This window comes from Taudactylus pleione, unplaced genomic scaffold (assembly GCF_031769625.1).
Source record: "Taudactylus pleione unplaced genomic scaffold, aTauple2 ptg000397bl, whole genome shotgun sequence".
Taxonomy (NCBI): Eukaryota; Metazoa; Chordata; class Amphibia; order Anura; family Myobatrachidae; genus Taudactylus; species Taudactylus pleione.
The window spans coordinates 970,641-996,206 of record NW_028284799.1 but is presented as its reverse complement, the minus strand read 5'-3'; the positions used below and the strand labels follow the sequence as shown (position 1 = coordinate 996,206).

At 45.0% G+C, this 25,566-nt stretch overlaps 1 protein-coding gene across 1 annotated transcript in view; it reads right to left on the bottom strand.

Annotated features, from left to right (window-relative positions):
* MED13 (mediator complex subunit 13) overlaps nt 1-25,566 on the bottom strand; it is a 139,584-nt gene that overhangs the window by 83,422 nt on the left and 30,596 nt on the right. The window contains exons 3-5 of the mRNA XM_088446347.1: nt 18,768-18,936; nt 4,144-4,289; nt 883-1,080 (exon numbers count right to left, since the gene is read on the bottom strand). Of these exons, the coding sequence (XP_088302473.1) occupies nt 883-1,080; nt 4,144-4,289; nt 18,768-18,936 (513 nt within the window). The remainder of the gene's footprint in view (nt 1-882; nt 1,081-4,143; nt 4,290-18,767; nt 18,937-25,566) is intronic.

The following is a 25,566-nucleotide window of genomic DNA, read 5'->3' as shown; positions in this document are numbered from 1 at the left end:
AGAAAGCCTGCTGAAAACATTCTCCAATTTGATGGATATTTATTGTTTCTAGTGATGTCAACCTAGTGCCTTTGGTAATGGCCAGTAGTGAAAGGGAAGGGGGACTGCACAGCCTGTTTTTAAACATAATAAGAGGTGTTACCATTTACCGGTCTTTTTTCAGTAAATAAAATTAATTTCACAAATTGCTTTTGCGGCTGATAGCCATGCATATTCTTGCTATGTGTCTTTGTAACATGAGTTACCATGGAATGACCCTTCTGCACTCCCATATCCTCTTTCTTAGCTGCCAGGTAATCAACTTCTGCTTGGAAAAAACCTTAACTGTCTGATTTATATGGAACTTTATGTAATAAAACAAGAAAAACGTTAAAACTTAAAATGAGTGCATGTGTGTTATGGAGAAGAGGTGTCACTAGCGTTCCCGCTAGGCTGTTTTAGCGGGGTGCGGCGCCCTGCCCTCCTTCTAGAGGGCAAAAAGCGACCTGCCCTCACAGCCTGCGGGTGCCGTCATCACCCGCGGGTCACAGTGTCCCGCGGGTGGAGAAATGTGCGGAGACCCGGCATCTATTCTCCCTGTCTGCAGCGCTTGGGGGCTGCCCGGCATGTCCGTAAGTGCCGGGCACGCCCCAAAGTATGACGAAAAGGGGACGCGTCTTATAGACACGCCCCCTTTTCATGGCCAAGCCCCCCTTTCGGAGGCGCGCGCACAAAGTTGCCCTCTCTAGCTCCGGCGCCCTGCCTGCCGCCGGAGCTAGAGTGAACACTATGTCACTACGCCTGTGTTTTCACAATTGCAGATTAAAATTGTCAATTCAAGCTAATGGAAAATAATATCTTACCACATTAAGAGGACTCTAAGAACATCATTTTTGTACTCACCAACTAGTACTTCAACAGCTGCCAATGAATCATCCTCCCAATCCATTTCTTCCTGCTTTTCATCTGGACACTCTTTTACACTGGATGAAATGGGATAAAACTGCTTCCATTCACCAATCAATTTCTTGGTAGCTGAGTCAGACATTTTGAATGACTGCCCTGTGAGTGTACCATTCAGTCCAAATGGACTTAAGATAACTGAAACAAATAAATTACGCACACTAGTTATTTTATCATCAAAAGTATATAAACATATTAAAATGTATTTTCATACAAGGGTTTCAAAGAGTCACAAAAACAATCTATAAAAGTTAAATTAATCAGTGTGTATAAATATTAGGGGGCGATTCAATTGTTTTAATTGCACCCGATCTCCCATTTAAAGTAACGGGAGATCGGGGTATGATATTCAATTGTCTTTGGGCGCTCATGCTTTCTAGTGCATGTCGCGCCTAAAGAGATATGGTTTAGACGCATGCGCCCGGCGTCTATTCTCCGGCAGTGACCGGGTCACCGCATGTTTGTCCACCCGCGGGACACTGCGTCCCACGGATGAGAATGGCTCCCGCAGGCTGTTAGGGCAGGGCGCTTTTTGCCCTCCTCCTGGAGGGCAGGGTGCCTTTTGCCCTCCAGAAGGAGGGCAGGGCGCCGCGCCCCGCTAAAACAGCCTAGCGGGAACGCTAGATTATGATGCACGTCCCCGCAGTCGTGTATCGACATTGTAGATCAGATGGTTTTGCAGAAGGATTTCGACAGATCAGTACGATGTGACACATCTTAATACATTGAATCGTATGGTCGTTTGTACAATCGTACCTTTCCGAAAATACAAATCATACAGAATGTCAAGGGAAGGCTTTTCAATGTAATCGTATGCGAGATCGGATAAGATACAAATCGCCCCGTGTATGGGCACCTTTAGGATCTGTTCAGATCACTGTTTACAAACACAAGAGGTGCTTCACAGGTATGCTGTTTGCATTTAGCTCCTCCCGATGCCTCAGACTAACCACGGATTTTTTAAAAAGCAGGGTGCCCACCATATCAAAGTCACCAAAAGAATTAAACTAATGCTCCTTTAAACCACAAACTTGTAATACTATTAGAGTTAACTTTTTTTCGCAAGAACTACTTCATAGGGCTCAATTAAATTCAGTGTCATGCTAAATAGCCCCGGGAGGGAGCTCCCGGAGCTATTCAGTTCAGCGTGCTGTTTGGTCCGACAGTTTCCAGTTAAGTCGGACAATGCTGGTACTCGCGACAACTTGAGTGTTTAGTCGCGAGAACTGGCATTCTCCGACTAAAGTGCCGGCCGCGAAAAGCCGGAAAACAGCCTCGCGGGCGGCACTTTTGTCTGATTTTTCATCACACCCACAGGGAGGTGCGAGAAGAAATCCTTTAATCGGACCAAACACCGCACTGAATTGAATAGCTCCAAGGTGCGAAAAGAAATCCAACTAAGGTGCTGGCCACGGGGTTGTTTTCCTGCTTAGCGTTGTAGTCGTAGAGTGCCGTTTCTCGTGACTTAACACCAAGGTTAAATCGCGAGAATCGGCATTCTCCAACTTAACTGGCAACTGTCAGACCAAACAGCGCGGTGAATTGAATAGCCCCAGGAGCTCCCTCCCAGGGCTATTTAGCATCACGCTGAATTGAATCGAGCCCATAGTATAGGCTCATAAAAGCCACAAAGTAGGGAGCACTCTCTCAATATAAGTACTAATATATTTGAAATTAACAATTCATAATCCTTTCATGGACCAATGATAGTGATCAGAACAAAATATAGAAACATAAATCAAAAGGCAATGAAAAATATATGCAATAAGAGATAAGCACAAAGATTACATTATATTTTTATGTATATTTTTAGATTGTAAACATCTTCCCTCGCAACCACACAGTTTGAATAATCCTATGAACCCTTTGTTTAATACAGGGGTCAGGGAACTTTACCTTTTACCCCAAAATATATTTAGATACACCGACGTTACCCCAATTGATTTGAAAGGAAGGAAATTATATAGTTATGCCCCCATATAATTCCGCTTGTACAAAAAAACACTTCCTTAATCCCCGCTCCTGCATCCGCCGCCGTCCTATCCGCCTGGCTGCTCCTCGGAACTATGGGAGAGACGTCATGACGTCTCTCCCATAGTGCGCATGGAGAGAGCCGGAAGCTGGAGTTTAGAAGAGAACCCCAGCCTCCGGCTAACGTGGTACTGCAGGGAAGTAGCCGGGCGCCCGCTGGTAATAACATCTCAGCGGGCGTCCAGCTTAGAGCCTCCCTGCGGCAAAGCCAGGCATGCATATGCATCATTCTATATTATAGAATGATTCATATGTATGCCCGGCTGTCCGTCCATTACCCCCAGGAATTTCATTTTTACTCCATGTGGGGTAATTTATCCGTTCCCTGACCACTGGTTTAATATGTGCTCATTGAGATACACATTTACCCATTTGTATAAATAGTATCCTGAAATAGGTACAATGTTAGGAAATAACTTCAGTCCTCTCAATTCCACTAGTGCTGTAGGCTTCTCAACGTCAACAAGAAATATCAGGATTTCTTATATAGTAGATGATCAAATAATTGGATGTATATGCATATAATTGTCCTTGTTTGATTTTTTTTCTAAAGGTTTTTTTACTTTTCTTAACAAGGACAATCTACTATATATCCTCACAATGTATCTATTTCAGGACACTTGATACAAATAGGTAAATGTATCTCAACGAGCACAGATTAAACAAAGGCTTCATAGGATTATTCAAACTGTTGTTGCGGGAGAAGCGCTTTACAAATATAAATATACATTAAAAATAAAATTAAATAAATTTGTGCTTATTTTTTTATTGCCTTTTATGTTTGTAGATTTTGTTCTGATCACTATCATTGGTAAATTAATGTTCATTTCAGATATATTTATTAGTCCTTATTTTGAGATAGTGCTCCGCTTTTTGTGGTTTTTATGTTCTATATTTTGTGAGGCTCAGCTCCCCCATTGGTAGCAGCAATCTTATAAGGTATATTTTAATCTGAAAGATACTGAAGTAATCTTCCTCCATTTAACTTAACCATTTTAGTGCCCCATCTCTTTACTTTTTGTTTTCTTGAAATAAATTTTCCATAGTACAACAATTTATCCCCATTCTATAAAGTCCCATTTTCTGGTTAAGACTGTAATTCTATTACAAATGTTAATGTAAATTCATACTTGCCAAAAGGTAAGATAGGGAAAGACTACAAAACCTTACCTTGAAATGGGCTACTGGACTGCTGGGCTAGGTTAAGGTGCTCCTCACTAAGAAGGTACACTGGTTGGTGCTGGTTAATTTCCACACTCGTGCAAACATTGCTGTCTCCATGAAGGAAGAAGGAAAATGAGCAAGACAAGTGCTCACTGAAAAAAAAAGAAAAAGTGATTTACGGAAAATATTCAACACATACCACATTTCTCGTTTTTCTTTTTGCATAAACTGTAACAGTTAACTAAGTAACTAAGGGGGATTCAATTAGCATCACCGGGATTTAGCTCCAGGGTTAAGTGCCCGGAGCCTTCAATTGCTCAAGCAGTAAGCCTGCAACTGGCGGATTTCTGCTTGCACTCTCCTGAGGGCTAGTCACAGTCTTCCCTGCGTGCTGTAACAGCATTGCACCCTGTACTTAAAGGATATGCAGTTTTACAGCATCTAATCCCTAGGCATTAGTCGTGAAGTGCATCTCCCAGATTAAGTGCCAGATGCGATGCAGCCAATTAAATAGCTCAGGGCACTTAAACCAGGACCTACGTTCCTGCAATGCTAGTTGAAACATCCCCCGTTCCCTCTCAAGTGTTCTATTTTCTTCAGAGCAACATAGCCCCAAGTCGTCATATTTAAAGCTCCTGCATGTATTTCATCCTGGCAGAGGAGGATTCGGCACATCTGAACGTTAGCAATTCATAACTCTAGTAATATGAATCTGGATGTGTGAAAGTGCACATTCCTACTTAATCCATGTTGTACAATTTATAGCTGGGTTAAAATCATGAGAACATACTATAGAAACTTTACAACATTTTCCTTGCCTACCGAGTCCATTATATTTCCCATCTATTGGAGCAGACTGTATTTGAAATTACCAATAGCTACAAAACAAGGTGACGCCTTTTCAAAAGTATATATATGAGTTTGGATAAATCAGGAAAGTATTCTGTCATTTCACATGATACCTAGGGCACTGGGATAGATATTGTGTTCTACTGCACACTAAAATTTAGTTTTATGTAAACATGAAAGGTTTAAAACAATGGGGGATGAATTAATTCAGCGCAATGCTGAATAGCCCCAGGAAGGTGTTCCGGGAGATATTCAATTAACCACGCAAGTCAGACTACAGGATTTCTGCTTGCACCCTCCTGAGGTGCAAGCAGAAATCATACTTAAGTGCTAGCCGTGATGCTGTTTTCAGGCTTAGCGCGGCGCTAAAAGTCGGAGAATGCTGACTACCGCGACTAAACACTCAGCTTAATGCACGATAAACGGCATTCTCAGACTAGTGGTGCATACACACGGTCAGATTTCTTATCAGTTATATGAACAATAACTAATGTAAAAATCGCTCAATCGTTCATATCTTTGACTTGTAGGGCACGCATCAACCAACGATGTGCGTTCCCGCATGTCAGATGATAACGATATCTGACAGACTGTTTGCAGACAGATTTGGAAGATTTCATCCATTTTAATACTGTCAGAAATAGTTCATGAAATTATTGGTCATATCGTTCATCTAGCAAGTCTGACCGTGTGTATGCACCATTAAGTGGTTCTAGTTCAACTGAATAGTTCCGGGAATTCCTTTCTGGGGCTATTTAGCATCGCACTGAATTGAATCACCCCCCATGATTTTTATTCAATATGTAGTCAAATAAACAGCAAATTCTTAAACATTTAATATTTCATATTGAATTAAGCATTTATGTCAATATAACACATGAAGCATGGTTTCATTGAAATTATTTTAATAGACCACATCATCATAGTTCTACAAATCACAGCTGTGAAAAATATAGACATCAGTATTTACAGAATTTTTGATGCAGCTATTTTTTAGTTGATAGGCATCAAGTGCTGTAAACAACATACCAACATTATAGTTCAATACTATTGTAATGCTATTTATGTCAGATATATTCCTGACACAAAATTCAGCAGTTACAATAATATGAGATATGGTAAGAACTTACCCTTGTTATCTCTATTTCTACGAAGTCCATAGGGTTCCACAGGATACCTTGGGGGTATAGGTGTGACGTCAGTCGCAGGGCACCAAAGAGTTAAGCTTTCAGCCTCCCAGGATGCACTAGGTCCCCCTCCTATACCCCGCCCCCAGGCCAAGGCACCTCAGTTAGTTACCAAGCCATAGGCCGGAGGAGGAGAAGGAAGAGAGAGAACAAAGATCTGGACACATACAAGAATCACATTCTCACCAGAGGGAGACGGAAAACCGGTGACCAGAGCAAAGCCCATCTGCAGCACAGGTGCGACAGGGCGGGAGTCCTGTGGAACCCTATGGACTTCGTAGAAATAGAGATAACAAGGGTAAGTTCTTACCATATCTCATATTTTCTACTTCAGGGTCCATAGGGTATCCACAGGATACCTTGGGGATGTCCCAAAGCAGTATCCTTTAAGGGTGGGGACGCTCCTGTGCAGAAAGGAGAATCCGCCGCCCGAAGGAAGCATCCTGAGAGGCGAAGGTGTCAAACCTGTAATACCTCACGAAGGTATGGACAGAAGACCACGTAGCAGCCTTGCAGATCTGAACTGCCGAGGCACCACGTCAAGCTGCCCACGAAGGACCCACAGACCTAGTGGAATGAGCCTTCAGAGAAGGAGGGACCGGTAGGCCTTCATGAAGATAAGCTTCAGAAATAGCCATACGGATCCAGGCTGCCAAAGTTTGCTTTGAAGCAGGCCAACCCTTTTTACAGAAGCCATAGAGGACAACAAAGCGTCCGACTTCCTAAACAAAGAAGTGCGGTCCACATAAGTCCTTAAGGCCCGCACAACATCCAAAGAGGCCTCACCCACGGAAAGACCCGGTGAGTTAAAGGCCGGAACAACTATTTCCTCGTTAACCTGAAACTGGGAAACAACTTTGGGGAGAAACTCGGGCCGAGTGCGGAGCACTGCCCTGTTCCCATGAAAAAAACCAAGAAAGGGGGTCTACAAGAAAGAGCCCCTAACTCAGAAACACGTCTGGCTGAAGCAACGGCCAGAAGGAAAACAGTCTTAGCTGTTAGCCATTTAATATCCACTGAGCCCAGTGGTTCAAACGGCGGTCCTTGGAGAGTCCTCAGGACCACAGCCAAATCCCAAGGCGCCACAGGTGGAACAAAGGGCGGCTGAATACGGAGAACACCTTGCATAAAGGTGCGCACATCCGGGATTGTAGCAATCCTACGGTGAAACCAGACAGATAGGGCCGAAACCTGTACCTTCAAAGAAGCAAGGCGAAGCCCATGATCTAGTCCCGCTTGCAGGAAGGCGAGAATCCGAGACAGACGAAACTCCCGCGGTGCATAACCTCTCGGTCGACACCACTGGAAGAACGTATGCCACACGCGATGGTATATCCTCGCGGAAGACGGTTTCCGAGCTCGTAACATGGTACACAGCATAGAGCTGGCAAACCCCCAGGACCTCAGCATGGCCGTCTCAACAGCCACGCCGCCAAAGACAGCCGAGTCAGGTCCGGGTGAAGACAAGGACCCTGAGACAGAAGGTCCGGTCGTAGCGGCAACCGCAGAGGACTGTCCACGGACAGACCCTGAAGGTCTGAGAACCAGTGCCGTCTGGGCCACGCGGGAGCTATCAACAGGAGCGTCCCTCCTTCCTGTTTGAATTTCCGGATTACCCGTGGAAGAAGGGAGACCGGAGGGAACAGGTATGCGAACCTGAACGTCCACCGGACGGACAGAGCATCCACCAGAGACGCCCCTTCGTCTCTTGTGCGAGACCCGTACACCGGCAACTTGTTGTTGTGCCGGGACGCCATGAGGTCGATTTCTGGAAGACCCCACCTGTCCACCAGTAGTTGAAAAACGTCCGGGTGCAGGGACCATTCCCCTGGATGAACGTCCTGGCGACTTAGAAAGTCCGCCTCCCAATTTAGCACTCCCGGGATGAAGACCGCTGATATGGCCGGAAGATTGCGCTCCGCCCAAACCAGGATCCGAGAGACCTCTACGAGAGCCGCCCGACTGCGAGTTCCTCCTTGCCTGTTTATGTAGGCCACGGTGGTAGCATTGTCCGACTGGACCTGCACCGGGTGACCCTGGAGAAACCGCTGTGCCTGCAGGAGAGCATTGAAGACCGCACGGAGTTCCAAGATATTTATTGGAAGCTCCGCTTCTGTCGGTGTCCACCTGCCCTGGAACAAGTGTGGACCCGAAACTGCTCCCCAGCCCCGAAGACTGGCGTCCGTTGTCAACAGGACCCAATTTGGAACCCAGAACGGACGTCCCTTGTTGAGGTGGGTCATCTTTAACCACCACGCAAGGGACAGGCGAACCTCCGGGGTGAGCACAATCGTCTGGAACTTCAGAGACTGAGGCAGCCCGTTCCACTTGGACAGGATCAGGTGCTGCAGAGGTCTAGAGTGAAACTGGGCGTATTCCACCATGTCGAACACCGACACCATGGAGCCCAGTAACCTCATCGCCGAGTGTAAGGACACCCGGCGGCTGTGCAGACAACTGCGCACCCTTGACTGTAAAGCAGAGATCTTGTCCTCCGTCACGAAGATCCTTTGCTGTCCCGAGTCCAATAAGGCTCCAAGATGCAGAATCCTCCGAGACGGGATTAGAGTGGACTTCTGCCAGTTAATTAGCCAGCCGTGCCGTTGCAGCAGTGCAATGGTCAGGTCCAAGTGGTGTAACAGGAGCTCTGGAGATCGTGCCACCAATAACAGGTCGTCCAAGTACGGCAACATGCGGACTCCTTGCAGCCGCAGAGAAGCCGCCATGACCGCCATAGCGTCCTGTATGTCCAATGACACCATGTAGTCCCCAGGTTCCAGCGCCAGAATGATGGACCGTAGGGTCTCCATCCGAAACTTCGGGACCCGCAAAGACTTGTTGAGTGCTTTGAGGTTGAGAATCGGACGATATGACCCATTGGGTTTCTGTACCAAAAATAGATTTGAATAGAAACCCTGGCCCCTCTGGGAGAATGGAACAGGCACTATAACTCCAGCCTGGAGCATAGTGTGCAATACCTTCCGCAGCTCCGTAGCCTTGTTCCGGTCTGATGGTACACCCGTGGTGAAGAATCGAGCCGGGGGTCTGTGCCGGAAGGAGAGGGCGTACCCGTGAGAGACCACCTCCAGAACCCAAGTGTCTGTCGTAGTGAACGACCAACACCGGGAGAACTGCAGCAGGCGGCCTCCCACCCTGGGATCCCCCAAGGGGAGACCCGGACCGTCAGGCCGCAGGCTTGTCATCTGGCTTGGGGGCCGGACGTCTGGTACTCCATGCCTGTTTCCGGGGCTTGCCCGATTTCTTAGGGCCAGCCTGTCGAGGAAACGACTGTGGTTTGGGCCTGCCCTGGGCCCTAGATGACCGAAAGGACGATGGTCCAGAACCAGAAGGAGCAGCGGCCGACGGGAGACAAGCAGATTTGGCTGCCGCCAGCGTGGCCACAATCTTATCCAGATCCGGACCGAAGAGAACTTCTCCGGTAAACGGCAACGCTTCCAGACCTTTCTTGGATCTGCGTCCGCCTTCCAGGATCGCAGCCACAAGGTGCGACGAGCAGCTACCGCTGCTGAAGAAATTCTAGACACCAGAGTACTAATGTCTAGAGCCGCCTCGTTGATGTAGGTGGCCGAATCACGGAGATTGCCAATCAACTCCGCTTGTTCGGCCGGACAGTCGGATTCAAAAGAAGCCTCTAATGAATCCGCCCAGCGCTCCATCGCTCTGGCAACCCAGCAAATGGCCATAGCCGGCCGTGCTGCCCCCCCTGCAAGGGAATAAGCGGACTTCAGGCAGATTTCTACCTTGCGGTCCGTAGCATCCTTAAGGGAGGACATGGATGGCATCGGCAATGTGGCACTACGGACAAGACGGGTCACGTGAGAATCCACCTGTGGAGGGGATTCACACTTAGCAAAATAATTATCCGCGAACGGATAAGCCACCGCCAGGCGTCTCTGCGGCTGGTATCTTTTGCCAGGTTGTTTCCACGCCTCCTCTAAATGGTCCACCAACTGACCCGAAAGAGGAAAGACTGTGGCATCGCCCTTCACATCTTTGAAAAAGGCATACTTAGATTTAGCCGCTGGGGGAACTTCGTCCTCAATCACCAAGGCTGTGCGGACCGCCCGAATAAGTCCAGGAATATATACTTTGGACTTAGCATCAGCGTCCTTAGTATGGAAAGGTTCCTGATCGTAAGGATCCAGAATCTCCCCATCATCAGACGTCCCTTCGTCATCCTCATAAGGAGCGGACAGAGACGCCACCGGCCTTTTATGAGGCCGCATCACAGACTCCCCTTGCAATACATCCGACAAGTGCTGTAAAGAACTCGTCAGGGAGTTAACCCACGCTGGCTCCTGACAACCCGGGAGCGGGGAAATAGGGAGACTGTGGGGTACCACCAATTGTCGTGGGAACCCCTGCATGGGTGACGACACCACAGACTGCTGGGACAAACCCATCGGAGTAAACGCGGGCTGCGGAGCTAACTGGCCCACTAAAGCTGTTAACGCCTGAGCGAAACAAGCCCAGGGCGGCTCCTGTACCGGTGCTGTAACCGTAATAGGCCGCGCCATGGACAACACTGCCGGCAAAGGCCCTCCGCGCTACCCTCCCCCTCCGCTAACGGTACTTTGCACGTGGTACACTGTAGCCGGAGGGGAAAATCACTTTCAGACATGATGGCACCACGTATGTGACCTCTCTCACCAATTAAGTATTAAATAGGCGAGAGACCACCCTGCAGCACCGCACCGCAAGGGCTTTAGCAGAAAGAACAGGGACAGTAATAAAGCTGACAGTTTAGTGAAGAATAGTTACAGGCAGCGCTAGCACAGTCACATACAATGCAGATAAATAACAATTCCTGCAGTAACAGCGCTGATCACTCAACTACACAGACACAGGGCCTGGTAGGACACAGCGCTGCATACACAGACCTGAGCCACAGCGGAGGAGAGGTATGCGGGGGGACCCAGACCACGATGCTTCCTTCCAGACTTCCAGCAGCGTTCACCATGCGTTGCAGAGAAGATGGCCGCCGAGGAGCAGAGAGAAGCTGGCCTGGGGGAGGAGCGCTGACACAGGACCAGTCAGCACAGTGCAGAGAGGGCTGTGTGCAGCGGGGGAGGCGCCGGCTGTGAGACAGGGAAGGCGCGCTCCCCTGGCATGCATTTAACCCCTGGGACGCCGCAGCGATACCGCTCTGCTGCGGTCCGCTGTCCCAGGGGGTAGTGGAAGCGCAGGTTGGTCGCCTGGCTCCACGCTGCAGCCAGTCCCCAGGGAGCCCCCTGCCTGGGGACTTAGGACCATGTGATCAGCGGGGACCCACCGCGGGACCCCGCTGCTTACCTCTGTCCCCCTTGAATCCGGCCATGGTCCGGAGCATCTGGGGTCACCGCTAGCTGTGACCCCAGACGCCCACCAGCATCCCCGGATCAGTACCGGCGTTCTGGTACCGGCGGGGTGTAGGGAAGACAGCATGGACGTCAGGACTGACTGTCCATGCTGTTCATCCAGTTGTGCAGCCACAGCTGCATGAAGAATAAGCTTCAGGGGCTCTTCTAGCCCCCACTCCAACAGGTGCACCCGACTCCGGCCGGGCACCAAACTAAACTGAGGTGCCTTGGCCTGGGGGCGGGGTATAGGAGGGGGACCTAGTGCATCCTGGGAGGCTGAAAGCTTAACTCTTTGGTGCCCTGCGACTGACGTCACACCTATACCCCCAAGGTATCCTGTGGATACCCTATGGACCCTGAAGTAGAAATATATGTAACAATCTTCATAATTCCCCCTCCAACCTGTGGGCTGGTGTTTTAAACAGTTTGGGCGGAATTCAATTGATTATTCCCCCCTTCGCACCCGACGGAGCTATTCTATTGTTGCTCCTGTCAGGTGCGATCAGCTGCTAGCGCTCAATTTCAGCTCGCAGCCCCAGAGGGGTGCGGGCTGAAATCGGCGAAAAGTGTCCTGTTTGGGCGCCCAAACGGCACTTTTCGCGATCGCGCCCAGCACTTTGGTCGGGCTTAGCCGTTTTACGCGGCTAAACCCGACCACTTTGGGTGCGATCAGCGTGAAACGCTGGCACAATTGAATAGCGGCCCGCGATCTCCTGTCACTTTAGACGGGAGATGCGGGCCGCGAAATCAATTGAATTCCGCCCTTTGTATTCACTAAGATTACTTTGTAACATTTTTCCCTGCTGGTCTGTGTGAAACTGCTTGAAAGTAAAATTAAATGTTGCTGGTGTAGATAAGGCAATATAAAAAAAAAAAAACAAACCCATGTAGCAGAAGATAAATATGCTGTATGGTAAAGAAACCTTAAAATATGGTACAGTATAACACCAAACAGCAAGGAGATCAATATAAAGTGGAGTATTATCTGTACAAGCATACTGAAGTGACAGCATAATACAGCAATAAGCTATCTAGAAAACATTTTGAAGCTGTGCTCTGACAGCACAGAACTACACTTCATCATGTAAAACATTACTTATTACAGCTTCTAAAAAAGAAAACAAGACAACTGCCAGCAGAGACTGGAAAACTACCAAGGAAAAGCAAATTAGAGAGTTTGTGTGTTAATGAGCCATAGTATATACACTGCCCAAAGAATAAAACACACCACGTATAATCCATTCTTTCGCTTGTGGCTCAGACAACCTGACCCACTTCACCACTTCTGAATATACTTTACTCAATATAAAATCATATATAAAGGCAAACATTATCCAGTCATGCGACAATGTTATTTCTTACAAGTCCTGGCTAAAAACACACACAGTGGATGCCAAGCCAATTTGGGATAATAACAAAGAAACACCAAACAATTACTTCTTATTTCAGAGCTGGGAGCATCTTTATTTTACTTTTTAATACATCTAATGGCCCTTTAGCAGATGAAGCACAAATTTGAAAAAGGTGAAAAAAAAAAAAAAAAACTTTACACACACAATTACATAAGACACATACATATACACTTCAAAAGCATAACCTCAAACAAGATAAACCTTGTTTATGTATCCACAACATCCTTATTGGCCCACAATGCCATACAGAGAATAGTACTTGATTTGCTTGTCAGTGTAACTGAAGACTAACCGTGGTGATGTGTACTTTGATCTTGCTATCTTGTAGTTGCTGCTTAAACTTACAAGTCTAAAGGCCACTAATGGTGCAGTTTTGTTCTATGCCTTAACTGGATGGGGCCAACACCATGCGTCTCAATCCAGCATTTAGAAATAGAATAGCAGCATAAGAGCCAGCGCAACTAATAGACTTCAGTTATCATTTTAGAGTATCAGGTTATTAGGGTGCTAAGAATAGTAAAAAAGTACATATTGTCACTCATTCAGTGTCTTTATTTTCACTACAAATCCCTGTCACAGTGTGCCGGACAGCGAGATGGAGCGCCAATTTTGCCAACTACTTAACTGTAAATCTGCGGGTTGCTGCTCCTCCATGGTGATATGGGCTAGAAGTGTAGCAACCTACTAGGATATCACAACCTGGCAGCATACATTAAGGAGGGAACATGCCACCCCAATACACAAAAGGTAGGAAATGGGGGCAAAACAGTGAGGGAGGGTGTCCTTGGGTGCCAAGGGGTATACACCGACCGAGCACTAGCCTGCATAAAAGTATAATAATGTTTTTATTAGGTTAGGCTGCTCAAAGAAATCAGCAATACAATTCAAATATCACTAACACAGAAAAACAAAGTCCAATGGATAAAAGTCTTCATGAATCCTTATTCCTTAAGACAATTTTCAATATTTTCTTTTGTACTTATTTTCTCAGAGATCACTGTAGCTACATTTTCATTAAGAACAGAATTAAAGAAGGTACCATGAAAGTGCTAAATAATGGCAGTCCATTAGCATCCTATTTTTCCACAGTGCCTGTTACTATGATACTGGGTTACATTATCCCCATCATTTCGTCATGTTTCTTCTTGCCATCAGCTTATAATTTTCCCATTACAACCAAAACCTGATATTTCTGTATTAGGATTTAAATCCCACTTAAGTGTATAATGACATTAATAACCCAAAAGCTTTCAAAATTGCTATTAAAATGTTTAGAAGTACATGCATAGCTAGGTGTTAAAGATTGCTAACGAACATGTGATTAAACTCAATTTGAGTGATTACTTCGATCCATGGGACTACAGAGAACAAACCACTAGAGCGGGTGAATGGGAATTCAATTCAGCAAGAGTTTGGGAATGCAAAATTCCCAACTGGCAATTCAATTGTAAATGCCCATTCCCAGGAATTGAGGCTAAAATCGCACATTAATTCTAAAATGTGCGTCAGTTGTGGATTTAAAATAAAAAAAAATAAAAAAGTGTAGAAATCATCCTGACCCCTCATAAGTGCCAAATAACAGCAGAATATTAGAAGGCAGTTAGTGGTATTAAGTAAATTATTGTATGTTCTTAAAAAGGAGTAAAATTGTTGATTTTTAAAAAAAGTTTTAATAACGGTCGAAAAATGGTAGCCGCAAGTGTTTTTCAGCAAACTTATGTTCGTGCGGTCTTTGGGGTACAGAAAATTTGGAATATTTTTTTCTTCAGTGATATAAGAAAAGTTTACAAAATGCTGCAAAAAAGCTTTTGAACACACCTGCAAGTTCAAAAGCACTTTCCCATAAATGCAAACACCTGCCCCATATATACCTAATTTTTGAGGTTAGTAGAGACATTGCATGCATGGTGTCATGACATTTTACACACACATACAATAAAATAGGAGTGGCACTATGTTAAACTAGTACCAGGTCAGGTCTAAATATACTAAAAAAATTAAAAAAAACTTCCACCACCTAAATTCCCACTAAACATTTCCAAACTCTAAATGCAGCTGTAGAACATTACAAAAATTGGTTCCAGACATTTTCTGCTTACAGACAGAACACATAGCACTATGCAATGCTACTACAACTGCCTGAGATTACTTTAATTAGTATGGTATCGTATGAAAGTGAAGTGCCCATCCACTAGAGACATGAAAATGACTGCACGATTACAAAATTGTAATCGTGCAATTGTTTGTCAGTCTGATGAGCCTGCACTTAACGAGCTCATCAATCATCTGCAAACATGCTCAATCTGACGTTATAGTCAGGTTGACCAGCATGTTTGCACGATGATCAATGTCTAAACGATCAGCAGGCACGCGCATCGCTGGTCATTTTAGACATGTTTGCAAACGATTTATGAACAATTGTCATCGTTCAATCCCTTAACTTAATCGTCTAGTGGATGGGCACCTTAAGCCATGTGCCTTCCAGTTCAAAGATATGCGACTATTACTTAAGAGCGAATACCTAGCAATGAAATATCCATATAGATACCGTTGTATGAGTCAGTATGGCCTCAACATAACTGATAGTAGTGAAAGTTGAGGAAGAACGCCATCCTAGTTAAAAGTTTTAAGAGAAATCCACGTCAACGAGAAATACAGCAACTCATCTGCAGAGTATTCTACTGCTGCTTTCTACAGAGTGTGTATCACAGTTATAGAATGCAAGATGGAAATGGCTGATCTGGCAACTACAAAGCAGCTGTTCAATCTGCCATCAGCAGCAACTTCACTATAACCCAGTTTTCAGTAGGGCTGATCCAGCAATGCACGCCAACCCAATTGTTACCGCACATCTCCGATGGCCAGTGCTGTGCGCAGGCACATAACCAATACGGGTCTGCGATCCCGCACACAGTCCGGCAGCAGACTGTCAAGTGATTGATAGTATGCTGCAGTCTCCTGGCAAGGAGGGGGCGGCGACGGCCTAACTTTCCCAAAACATAGGGAGGGGTGGGGGAGAAGAGGCCAGGATGTCTGTTGGCTGACAAGATTTCCTGGCCTCTTGTGCATTTGGAGCTGTCGCATTGAGTGACCCCCATGGTCACTCAACCAGCCAAGGCTCACACAGATGATCCGCTGCTGCATCCAAAGACGTAGCTCGGATCAGTAATGCATGCATGGGGCATAATGCCTCCAGCTGCATTACCAGAATGGTGCTATCACAGCTGTGATAGAATTGCCGTCTGGTAAGATGAAAGCAAATTTATAAGTTTCATTGGCAATTAAAACTAGGAGCATTCATAAATATTCTTGAAGCTATTCTACAGCATAGTGTACTAGGGAGGCATCCCGACATTAAGTATTGGGATTAGGGGTAGGCACAATGGAAAGTGTAAAGCTGGCCACACACTAGACCAACTTACATCCAACCAGCCAACTTGTTGATTGGTTGGAATGAAAATCTGGTAAGGTATGAATGCAAATGACAATCAGCAATTTGCTCCCAAACGCCGGAAAATGGACAAAAACTGTCGTTTTAACAAATTGTTTAGATCAAACATTTAACAAACTTGTCTGACCGACCATTTTCATCTGTTTTCTGGCATTTAGGAGCAAATTACTGATCATCAGTTGCTCCGATTCCTTACCAGATTTTCATTCCAACCAATCAACAAGTTGGCTGGTTGGATGTAAGTTGGTCTAGTGTGTGGCCAGCTTTAGGCACTAGGGGGAGGTTTAGGGTTAAAGGTAGGGTACTTAAAGACAGGTGTCAGCATCCTAACCCTGTTGGGATGCAGGCGTTGGGATTCTGACTGCCGGCATCCCGTACTGACCCTGTGTACTATATAACTAATAAAGTTTTAAGGCAGCACTCATTACATTTTACTGAGCATTTAGGCTAGTTTGTATTATGGGGGGAACCCAATCAGCCACGCAGGGGTTTTACCCGTGCCGCACTGGGAAATGTTATTCAATGAAGTGTTATTTTTCCAGTGCGGTAAATCAGGAGTTAACGCACAGAAACCCACTGATTTCACATAAACTGCAGAATCAATGTGTTACCCTGCACGTTAAACCCCTGATGTTGCCTTTTTCTTTCAGACTTTTCTTCACAGCTCCTGAAGCTTCGAGGAAAAGCCCACCTAGGGGAAATAACGCGTGGAGTTAACCCTGTAGATTGAATAGCGGCCAATTGGATTACCCCCACGGTGCTTTTAGTAAACAATCAATTTAGGCCAAAGATTTGTCCAGATGCAATGCAACATGAATATACTGTAACCGCAGGGGGGGCATTGTATGAAGACAGACAAGTCCAACCCTACTGCTACAATCTTCCAGATAACAGCAGCCTTGAAATTCCTGGTGCAAATAGTTTTTTGTGCTGAGATTTTCAGACCCAATTTAGTCTGTAGATGGTTAACAGCAGTGGGGTAAGGGATGCAAATCTACCCACATGTAACACTTCACAGAAATGGAGAGGAATTAAAAAAAAAAAAAAAGTTGTCAATTACACCAACAATAATATTCAGCAATTCATCTCATCTATTGGTAGCTATAAATTTTAGGTTATAATACACAAGCAGTTTTAGTTTTCAGATTTTGTATTGTTATAAATTACTAGATGCTGTCCCTGGCTCTGCCAGTGTTTTTTTTTCCTCTCTCTTTTCCACTCTATTTCTCTTATCAACACTTGACTTTGGGGCCCGATTCAGCTGAACGCAGCTTTCAGATTATCGGGAATCTGCTCGTGCGCAGCACCCATTCTGCTCGTGCGCTGGATGGGTCCTGCGTAAACGCACACAGCCCCTTCGATGCCTCTGCCAGATTGGCAAGACTTGACATTTAAGGGGTGGTGCGGGGACGGCTGGCGTTCCTGGAAACATTTTCCAGGAGTGGAAAGGCCAGGGAGGCAGTTTCACAGCCTCGCAAGCTGAACAGTCTGAGTAAGCTGAGGCTTACTTAGCTCAGCGCCGTCAACCATCGACCACCTCGGTCGCAGTGCTGGGATTGCAAATGCAGCAAGGGGTGTCATACACCTCCTGCTTCATTTGCATATTAGCAAGGACAGAATTGCAAGCTGACTGCGTACAGCTTTGCAATTCGTCTGATGCCGAATCACCCACTTTATTATAAAGATTATCTTTAGCATTACATTTTTCCTTTTCGTCTTTACTATATATTTTGGGATGGCCTAATTTTTTCTCCTCTACAGGGTGTTTTTTTCCTTGTGTGTATGGCCTGTGTATCAGTATGCGCCTTTTTCCTTTCTTCTACACGGTTATTCCTTTTTGTTGTGGGTCATGTTGTGATGTGGATATTTGTTGATTTTCAAGAGTGTCTATGTCTTCATTATGAGATGGTATGTGAACAGTAAGTATGGAAATAACAGAAGTGCTTAGAGACTGTACACGAGGGTTATGGAAGTAACATGGGTAGAACGGGACAGAGGTCACCAAACTATCATTACATGCCAACGTGATAATTATCACTATTCACCTTGATATATAGATTAAATGCTTTTGTAGACTATTACTTTGCGTTTTCTCCTTGGTCTACATATAAAATAGTTATTTAAAAATCAATTTTGTGTTTTAGTTAAGAATCAGTAAATGGGGCTACTGACTAAAAACCCTACCTCTGCATATTATTGTACAGAACAGAATTTTGCAAAGTGTCTGAGCACAACAGTTTGGGGATGCAGATACGAATTTGTTGGAACTTGGCTAACAAAGCACAGGGCACAAGCAGGCAAAGTGTTAAGTGGTGAAGTATAAAAGCTACACACTATCCATGAGGGTACTGATATTCAGAATGTTACTCACCTTTTATTAACTGGTTTCTCATCCTTCTCGTATGGCTTCACAAACCATTTCCCAATACGCACAAAATTACGGTTCATTAAGCATCTCTCCAGCAGATTGTGGATAGCTTTGAAGAGCAGAGTACGACAATCATAGGAAAGTCCATTATCCCAAATGCCATCTTCCTCCACTGTTAAAAGAATAAAGTATGGTAAATTATGAGTTAACACATGCATAGAAAAAATGTCACTATAACAATATATTGCCAGCCAAAAATGAAAGGACCAGATATGAACCATGAAGGTAACTGAATTTCTCAGACATAACGAATATTCCACTACTGCCATTACAGACAGATGAAGCTCCTCCCACATCCTTCGTACAGTTTTCTTGTGGGACTTCTTACAGGTATATAAGCAGTTTCTATAGGAATCTCTTACTGTGGCATCACTGGTTCTTTCACTAATTATGTCCACACAGTGCATTTATGTACAACAATGCAAGTCTGACAAACAAAATGTCTCATTAGATAAATAAGCACCTCCCTCTTAACATAGCTTCCTGCAGCAAATAAAAAGAGCACAAAGATGGAGATTTAATAAAGCTTTGAGAGATAAAATTATGAGCTAAAGCACCGACCAATCCGCTCCTCACTGCAATGTCACAGGCTGTGTTTGAAAAAAAAATAAGAGTTATGGTATAACACCTTTGTTAACTCTTTTCTTCGAGGTCCATAGGAACTACCTTGGGGTATGTAGTTGGAGCGATCCAAGGCACCAAACAGCTACAGTTTTGGAGCTCCCAGCATGCACTGGTCATCCTCCCTAAATACCCCGCCCTCAGCCACAGGCATTCAGTTTGTAAACAAGTCTAACGGCAAGAGACTGATAGTGGAGAAGGAAGTACACTGTACACAAGAAACACTCAACATATGAAGAGGGAATCAGTGATACAAAAAGGCCAAAGAACAGATCCCAACTGAGGCCAGGTGCGTCAGGGTGGGTGCCCTGTGGACCGCGAAGAAAAAGTTAATAAAAAAAGGTATTTTATACCATAACTCTTATTTTCTTCTTCAGGGTCCATAGGGTCCAAAGGAACTACCTTGGGGACATCCTAAAGCTGTTCCCTTAAGGGTGGGGCTGGAGGGATAAAGGGAGAAATGGAGGTTGCAGCCGAAGAACCCCTTGCAAGAATGTTCCAATATCCTGCAGAGGGGCAATTCTGCACTGGAACCAATCTGACAATGTAGAAACCTGAACTCTCAAGGTTGCCAAGCAAAGACCTAAGTCTAATCCAGCCTGACGAAAAGCAGGTACTCTTGGGACCTTGAAAAACCTTCAGATCATGTTTTCTGTGAGAGCAGCAAAGAAAATATGAATGCCAAATTCTGTGATGGATGCGGGCGGAAGCAGGCTTCCTTGCCTTCAGCATCGTCTGGATTAGAGACAGAAAAACCCTTGGCTTTTAAGACGGAAGACTCAAGAGCCATGCCATCAAAGGCAGCCGAGGTAAACCCTGATATAGGCATGGACCCTGCAATAGCAGATCCGGCCGTAGAGGCAGCGGAAGTGGACTGTATGGATATACATGTCAGATCGGAGAATCAATGCCTCCTGGGCCAGGCAGGGGCTATTCGAATTATCCTGCCACCTTCCTGCTTGAACCTTCTGATGACTCTTGGGAGGAGGGAGATTGGAGGAAAGCGGTATTCCAACCTGAAGTCCCACCTCAGCGCCAGAGCACCCAAGGCGGCGGCATAGGGGTCCCTCATTCTGGATCCATACTTGGGACCTTGTGGCTGTGAGGTGAAAAGTTTGCGTCTGGCTGGGGGAGCGCCTATCTCCCCCCATGGCTGCGATTTTGACGGCCGGGTACGCTGACCTCACAGTAGTAAGACGTTGACTAATGCGCCTCTAGCGAGTCTTACCACCCGTCCCCGGCAACAGACTATATGGTCCCGGCTGCCTTAAGTGAGGACACGTTACATGAGGCCTTCACCTGCAGCCATCTCAAATGCATCCCTACACCGGAAGCCAGAACTGCTGCGCACGATTCCTCGTAAGGAACCGCTTACCTGACATCTCTGTGGTCCGACTGCAGTCCGGACCTCAGCAAAAGCTGCTGCTAAGCCACGCGGAGGACTGCCGAAAACCTCAGGGCATATAGCGGTACTATGGCGTCGGCGGAGGTAGAAGGGGTCGCGGTACATGAGTAATTATCTGCGCTTGGTACAGCTAGACTCTGAAGTTCAATGACGAAGGTAAATCATAAAATAAAAAAGCCTGGGACTGCCTAGGCAGTCCCGCTGTATAACAGGTGCGATTGGTCTTGCCGCGCAGCAAACAAAAAAAAAACGGAATACTTGTGGCTGAGGGCAGGGTAGATAGGGAGGAGGACCACTGCATGCTGTGAGATCCAAAGCTGTAGCCGTTTAGTGCATTGGATCGCTCCAACTACATACCAATAAATACATACATAAAACAGTCAAAAAGAATAGCGCATTAGAAAATCTCAATTGTCATCAGATAAGTGAACATTATGGAGTGCCATACAGAACATTTGAAAGGACATTAGGGATGAAAACAGTAACAATAAAACTGGCTGGCAGGGTTGCACTATATACTGGACATAAAAGGGTCTATCTAGAAAATAGGAGAGGAGTGGCCTACGATGAAGGGAGTGTCGCAGCATCCAGGGGGGTCATTATATATTCTAGTTTCATACCAGACAGAATGGAAATAGGAATTAATTTGATGGTGAATTTGGGCTGGTAGGGAAGAAAGAAAACTTGCCCAAACATCAAAATATCTACCAAAGCAGAGGGCCTGATTCAGAGCTGAACACACTGACCAGAGCGCTCGCTCTGAATCAGTGCCCTCCTACCTTTTTTTGGAGCGTCCTCATGGACGCTCACATAGCTGTGGGTAACCACCCACAGCTATAGCGAGCGTCCATGATGATGGTCGCGATGGTATTGACCATCGCGACCATCGGGCTTGCGACCGAGACCCTGCGGTAGGGTCTCCCTGCCGCAGGCCCTGGAGTGATTTTGGCTCTATCAGAGCCAAAATCACTCCCACTGACATCACTAGTGATGTCAGTGGGGCCGGCTTCAGACGGTAGGCGTTCCCATGGGAACGCCTCCGTCGGGCAGACACGCCCACCAAAGGGGGCGTGCTGTTAATCAACATCGACAGCACGCCCCCTTTGGTGCGAGACCCGGAGCGATGAAGAGCCCGTCGCTCGCTGGGTCTCGCGCATGCGCACGACGGAGCTCCCTCAGTCGTGCACATGCGCAGTGGGGGAACATCGACCCGCTTGCGAGCGTACTGCCGCTCACGAGCGGGTCTGAATGACCCCCAGAGTTCCTTATGGAGGAAAGAGTCAAACCAATCCATGTGAAAAACAATATAAATTTATGCACAGAGTAAGGAGTAGGGCCAATCTGTACCGAATATTGTAGAATACATTTGCGTGCTACCACCAAAATCATTAACAGGTTTCAGACATCTCAGAGTCAATTTTAAAGTTGGTCAAAGTATTCCCAAGACCGTCCATTCAGAAGCAAGGGGGAAATATTTCACTAAGTGAGAATATGCACCTATAGTCTTGAACATGGCGCCAAAACAATTTAATAAGGGGGGCAGTTTCATATGCAATGTACAAGAAAAAAATGTGCATATAATGTGCGTAGAACAGACATCTAGTAGTAGGCCATATTTCAGACAGGCCCATAGTACAACGATTATGAGGGGACAAGTAACAACCGTAGTAAATGTTTAAAATAAATAGAATTTTTGATAAACAGATCATGGAAAAAAAATGGGAAGTCACTTTTTAGGGTGTTAGGCGAATATGTGCACTGCTGAATGGTTACCAATGTCTCGAATGATGCAGCAACTTCTACCTACATACAAATATACATAGACACGCACAATGATACTGGGGGTGTACTCTGACATGCGCTTTTACCGATTAGATTTTTCTGTTAAAAGGTCAGCACCGAAAAAAAGTCTCCTCTTGCTGCCAAGTCAGGGTTGCATAAAAATAGGGGTTTTTTTTTAATGGAAAAAAAAAAAAAAAAAAAAAAAATCGGATTTGATTTAAATCTGATTTATTTGATTTAAAACAGATTTTTTTTTTCTACATTTTTTTTTTTTTAATTAAAGTTTCATTTCAGATATTTAAACCTTGATTTCGTAATAAATGAACACTTTTTGAAGCGAGAACAGTAACAAAATGAACACAGTAATAGAATAAATACACACTAAACAGCTGCATCAAGAAGTACAATTAGGCTCTGAATTTCACTCAGTTGTTTGAGTCTGAGTCAAACATGTAGAGGTCTTTGTCCACATCAGAAAAGGCTCTGTAGAATGCAACCAGCTTAGCTGCTTTTTCATTTCCCAATCTGTTGCGTGTTTTGGATTGTACAAAACCGTACGTTGAAAAAATCCTTTCAATTCTTGCACTTGATGAAACTGCGGTGAACATCTGCTTCAGAAGACTGACGTTGAGCTGCGTAGGACATCCACCAGGCTAGAGGAGATACTTGGCATCCACTTCAAACATGTATAGTACAAATTGTTTCATGGATACACGAACGTTGATGATGACCGGCATAATTTGACGATTGGCATGAGCAAACTCTATAGCAGTCTCAATTTCAGCAGGACTAAGCTTTTTCCCCTGTACCTAGGATCAAGTAGATTAGCCAGCAAGTGGGCATCTGTGAGTGCAATTTTAGCAATTGCCTTTGCCATCTTTACTACATTGCTGTGGTGTCCAATCTCTTCAAGATCATCTAACATCGTCTTCCACACTTGTATGACATCACTGATTGTGCAATAGCGTCTTTGTGCATGATCCAGAGCTACAGCTACATCGCATGATTTAAATCGTGCAACCCTGTGCCAAGTTATACATAATTATTCACATTTACAGCATGACCCACGCGGGGATAAGCCACAATCTCTTTCATTATGCCTGTCACTCATTTGTCAAAAGCATTGCCACTTTGTTCACACTATGGAATGTACATTTATAATGTCAACTGTTATGATGTTGGCATAGTTGAAATGTAGACACTGAACATATTGGCAAGTGCAGAATGTTAACATTCTACCTGGACTGGCAGAAAAGGGTTATGCTGCAGGAAGGGAGGTTAGGCTTACACACTAAAGGGAGGGTTAGGATTAGTCATACCAACGTCACAGCCGGACCCAGAAAAAAAACAGCTGGAGCCGCCGTACCAGATAAATCACTACTACCAGGGAAGTTTTAGCAACATTTCATCTGTGTCGAAGTGGTCAATGTTGACAAAATATACCCACCCCCACCGTATCAATATATTTAAGTCAAATACTGACTTAACTTGCTCTCATAGAAAAAAAAAAAAAAACTTACTACAACAATTACTCTGTTTTCCCTACACTTTATTTCTCTGGCAGTCCGTCCGGCAAATTTCCACTGCCACCAGGCAGGGACGTTTCATATAGAAACATCAGCGCAATGAGACTTATTTTCTGCTTCTCAGTGCTGAGCAGCATCAGAGTGGAGGGAAGAGCAGTTCCCACCCTCAGTATAAAAAGGAAGGGTAGTATAGCTTGGGGAGAAGAAGTGCGAGTACTGCAACCGCCCCTTCTCAGACCCTACCTCCGAGATGCTATACTCCATGGGCCGTTTTAATGAAGGCCTAACTATGAAACAGCACTAGCACAGCAACATGATATTCATGACAAACGTGGGACATCCAGGCACATGCTGGCTGCTACAGCTGCACATTCCACAGGAAATCTTTAAGTATTACACTTCTGCACCAAAGGCCTATGTATCACAGAGGACCACAGAGGTAAGTAAAGGAGGGTGAAAGGTGGGTGTGCTCTAGTTAAATTAAAAGTGTTGCTGATCTGTATAAAGAAGCAATAAAAAATCCTCAAATTGTGGCCACATCTATTTAAACCTTTTGGCTAGAATACATTTTCATTAGCACCAAATATTAGATAGGAATAGTCTGCCCGCCTTTACATCGCACGTGCAATGTTTAAAACACCTATCCCATACGCACAGCATGCCCATATACCTGTCCCACATTTTAGCCCATTATATCCCAATAATGTAATTACACTGTACAACAAATATTTTAAATTTGTTACCTTTCTAAAAATAGACACTTTATTAACTTAAGAATGTTTTTATTAGCTCTAGTTTTTGAGCTATACTACTTGCACTATAAGTACTTCAGTAATAGAGTCACAGTGAAACAATTTTTAAAAAATCTGACATTTTCTTGATACAACAAATAATATTTGTTTCAATCAAATAGCAGCCTATTCAAGAGAGCGCTTTCTCTTTGCTTGTCGCTTGTACTTCTCTTCTGGGGCATCTCTGGTCACTGTCCAACAGTAGTCAGCAAGCATAGAAGCATTCTATTACCCTAGAAGCCATACACAACACTTTTAAAGGCTTCCCAAACCTTGGAGGACGGTCGAAGTTTTCATCCTTAAGCTGACAAATTTGCAGATCAACAAAGATTTCTTCCTTAACTTTAGCATCAATCAGTAGTGGAAATTTTCCTCTCAGGTATTTGAGAGCTTCTCCATCTTTGTTCTTCCACTTCAAAGTTTTTCATTAGTCTGTTTTTGATGTGTAAAGGGGGCAGAAGAATTTTGCTTCAATCAACCAGAGGCAGTGATTGACACTATTTCCATGGCCTACTATGACTACATGGCCTGCAATGACTCAGCATTCCTGTATTCAGCTTTGCCAACCTATATGCTAAAATTCCCTAATATTTAACATTATACCCCTACATCATCAT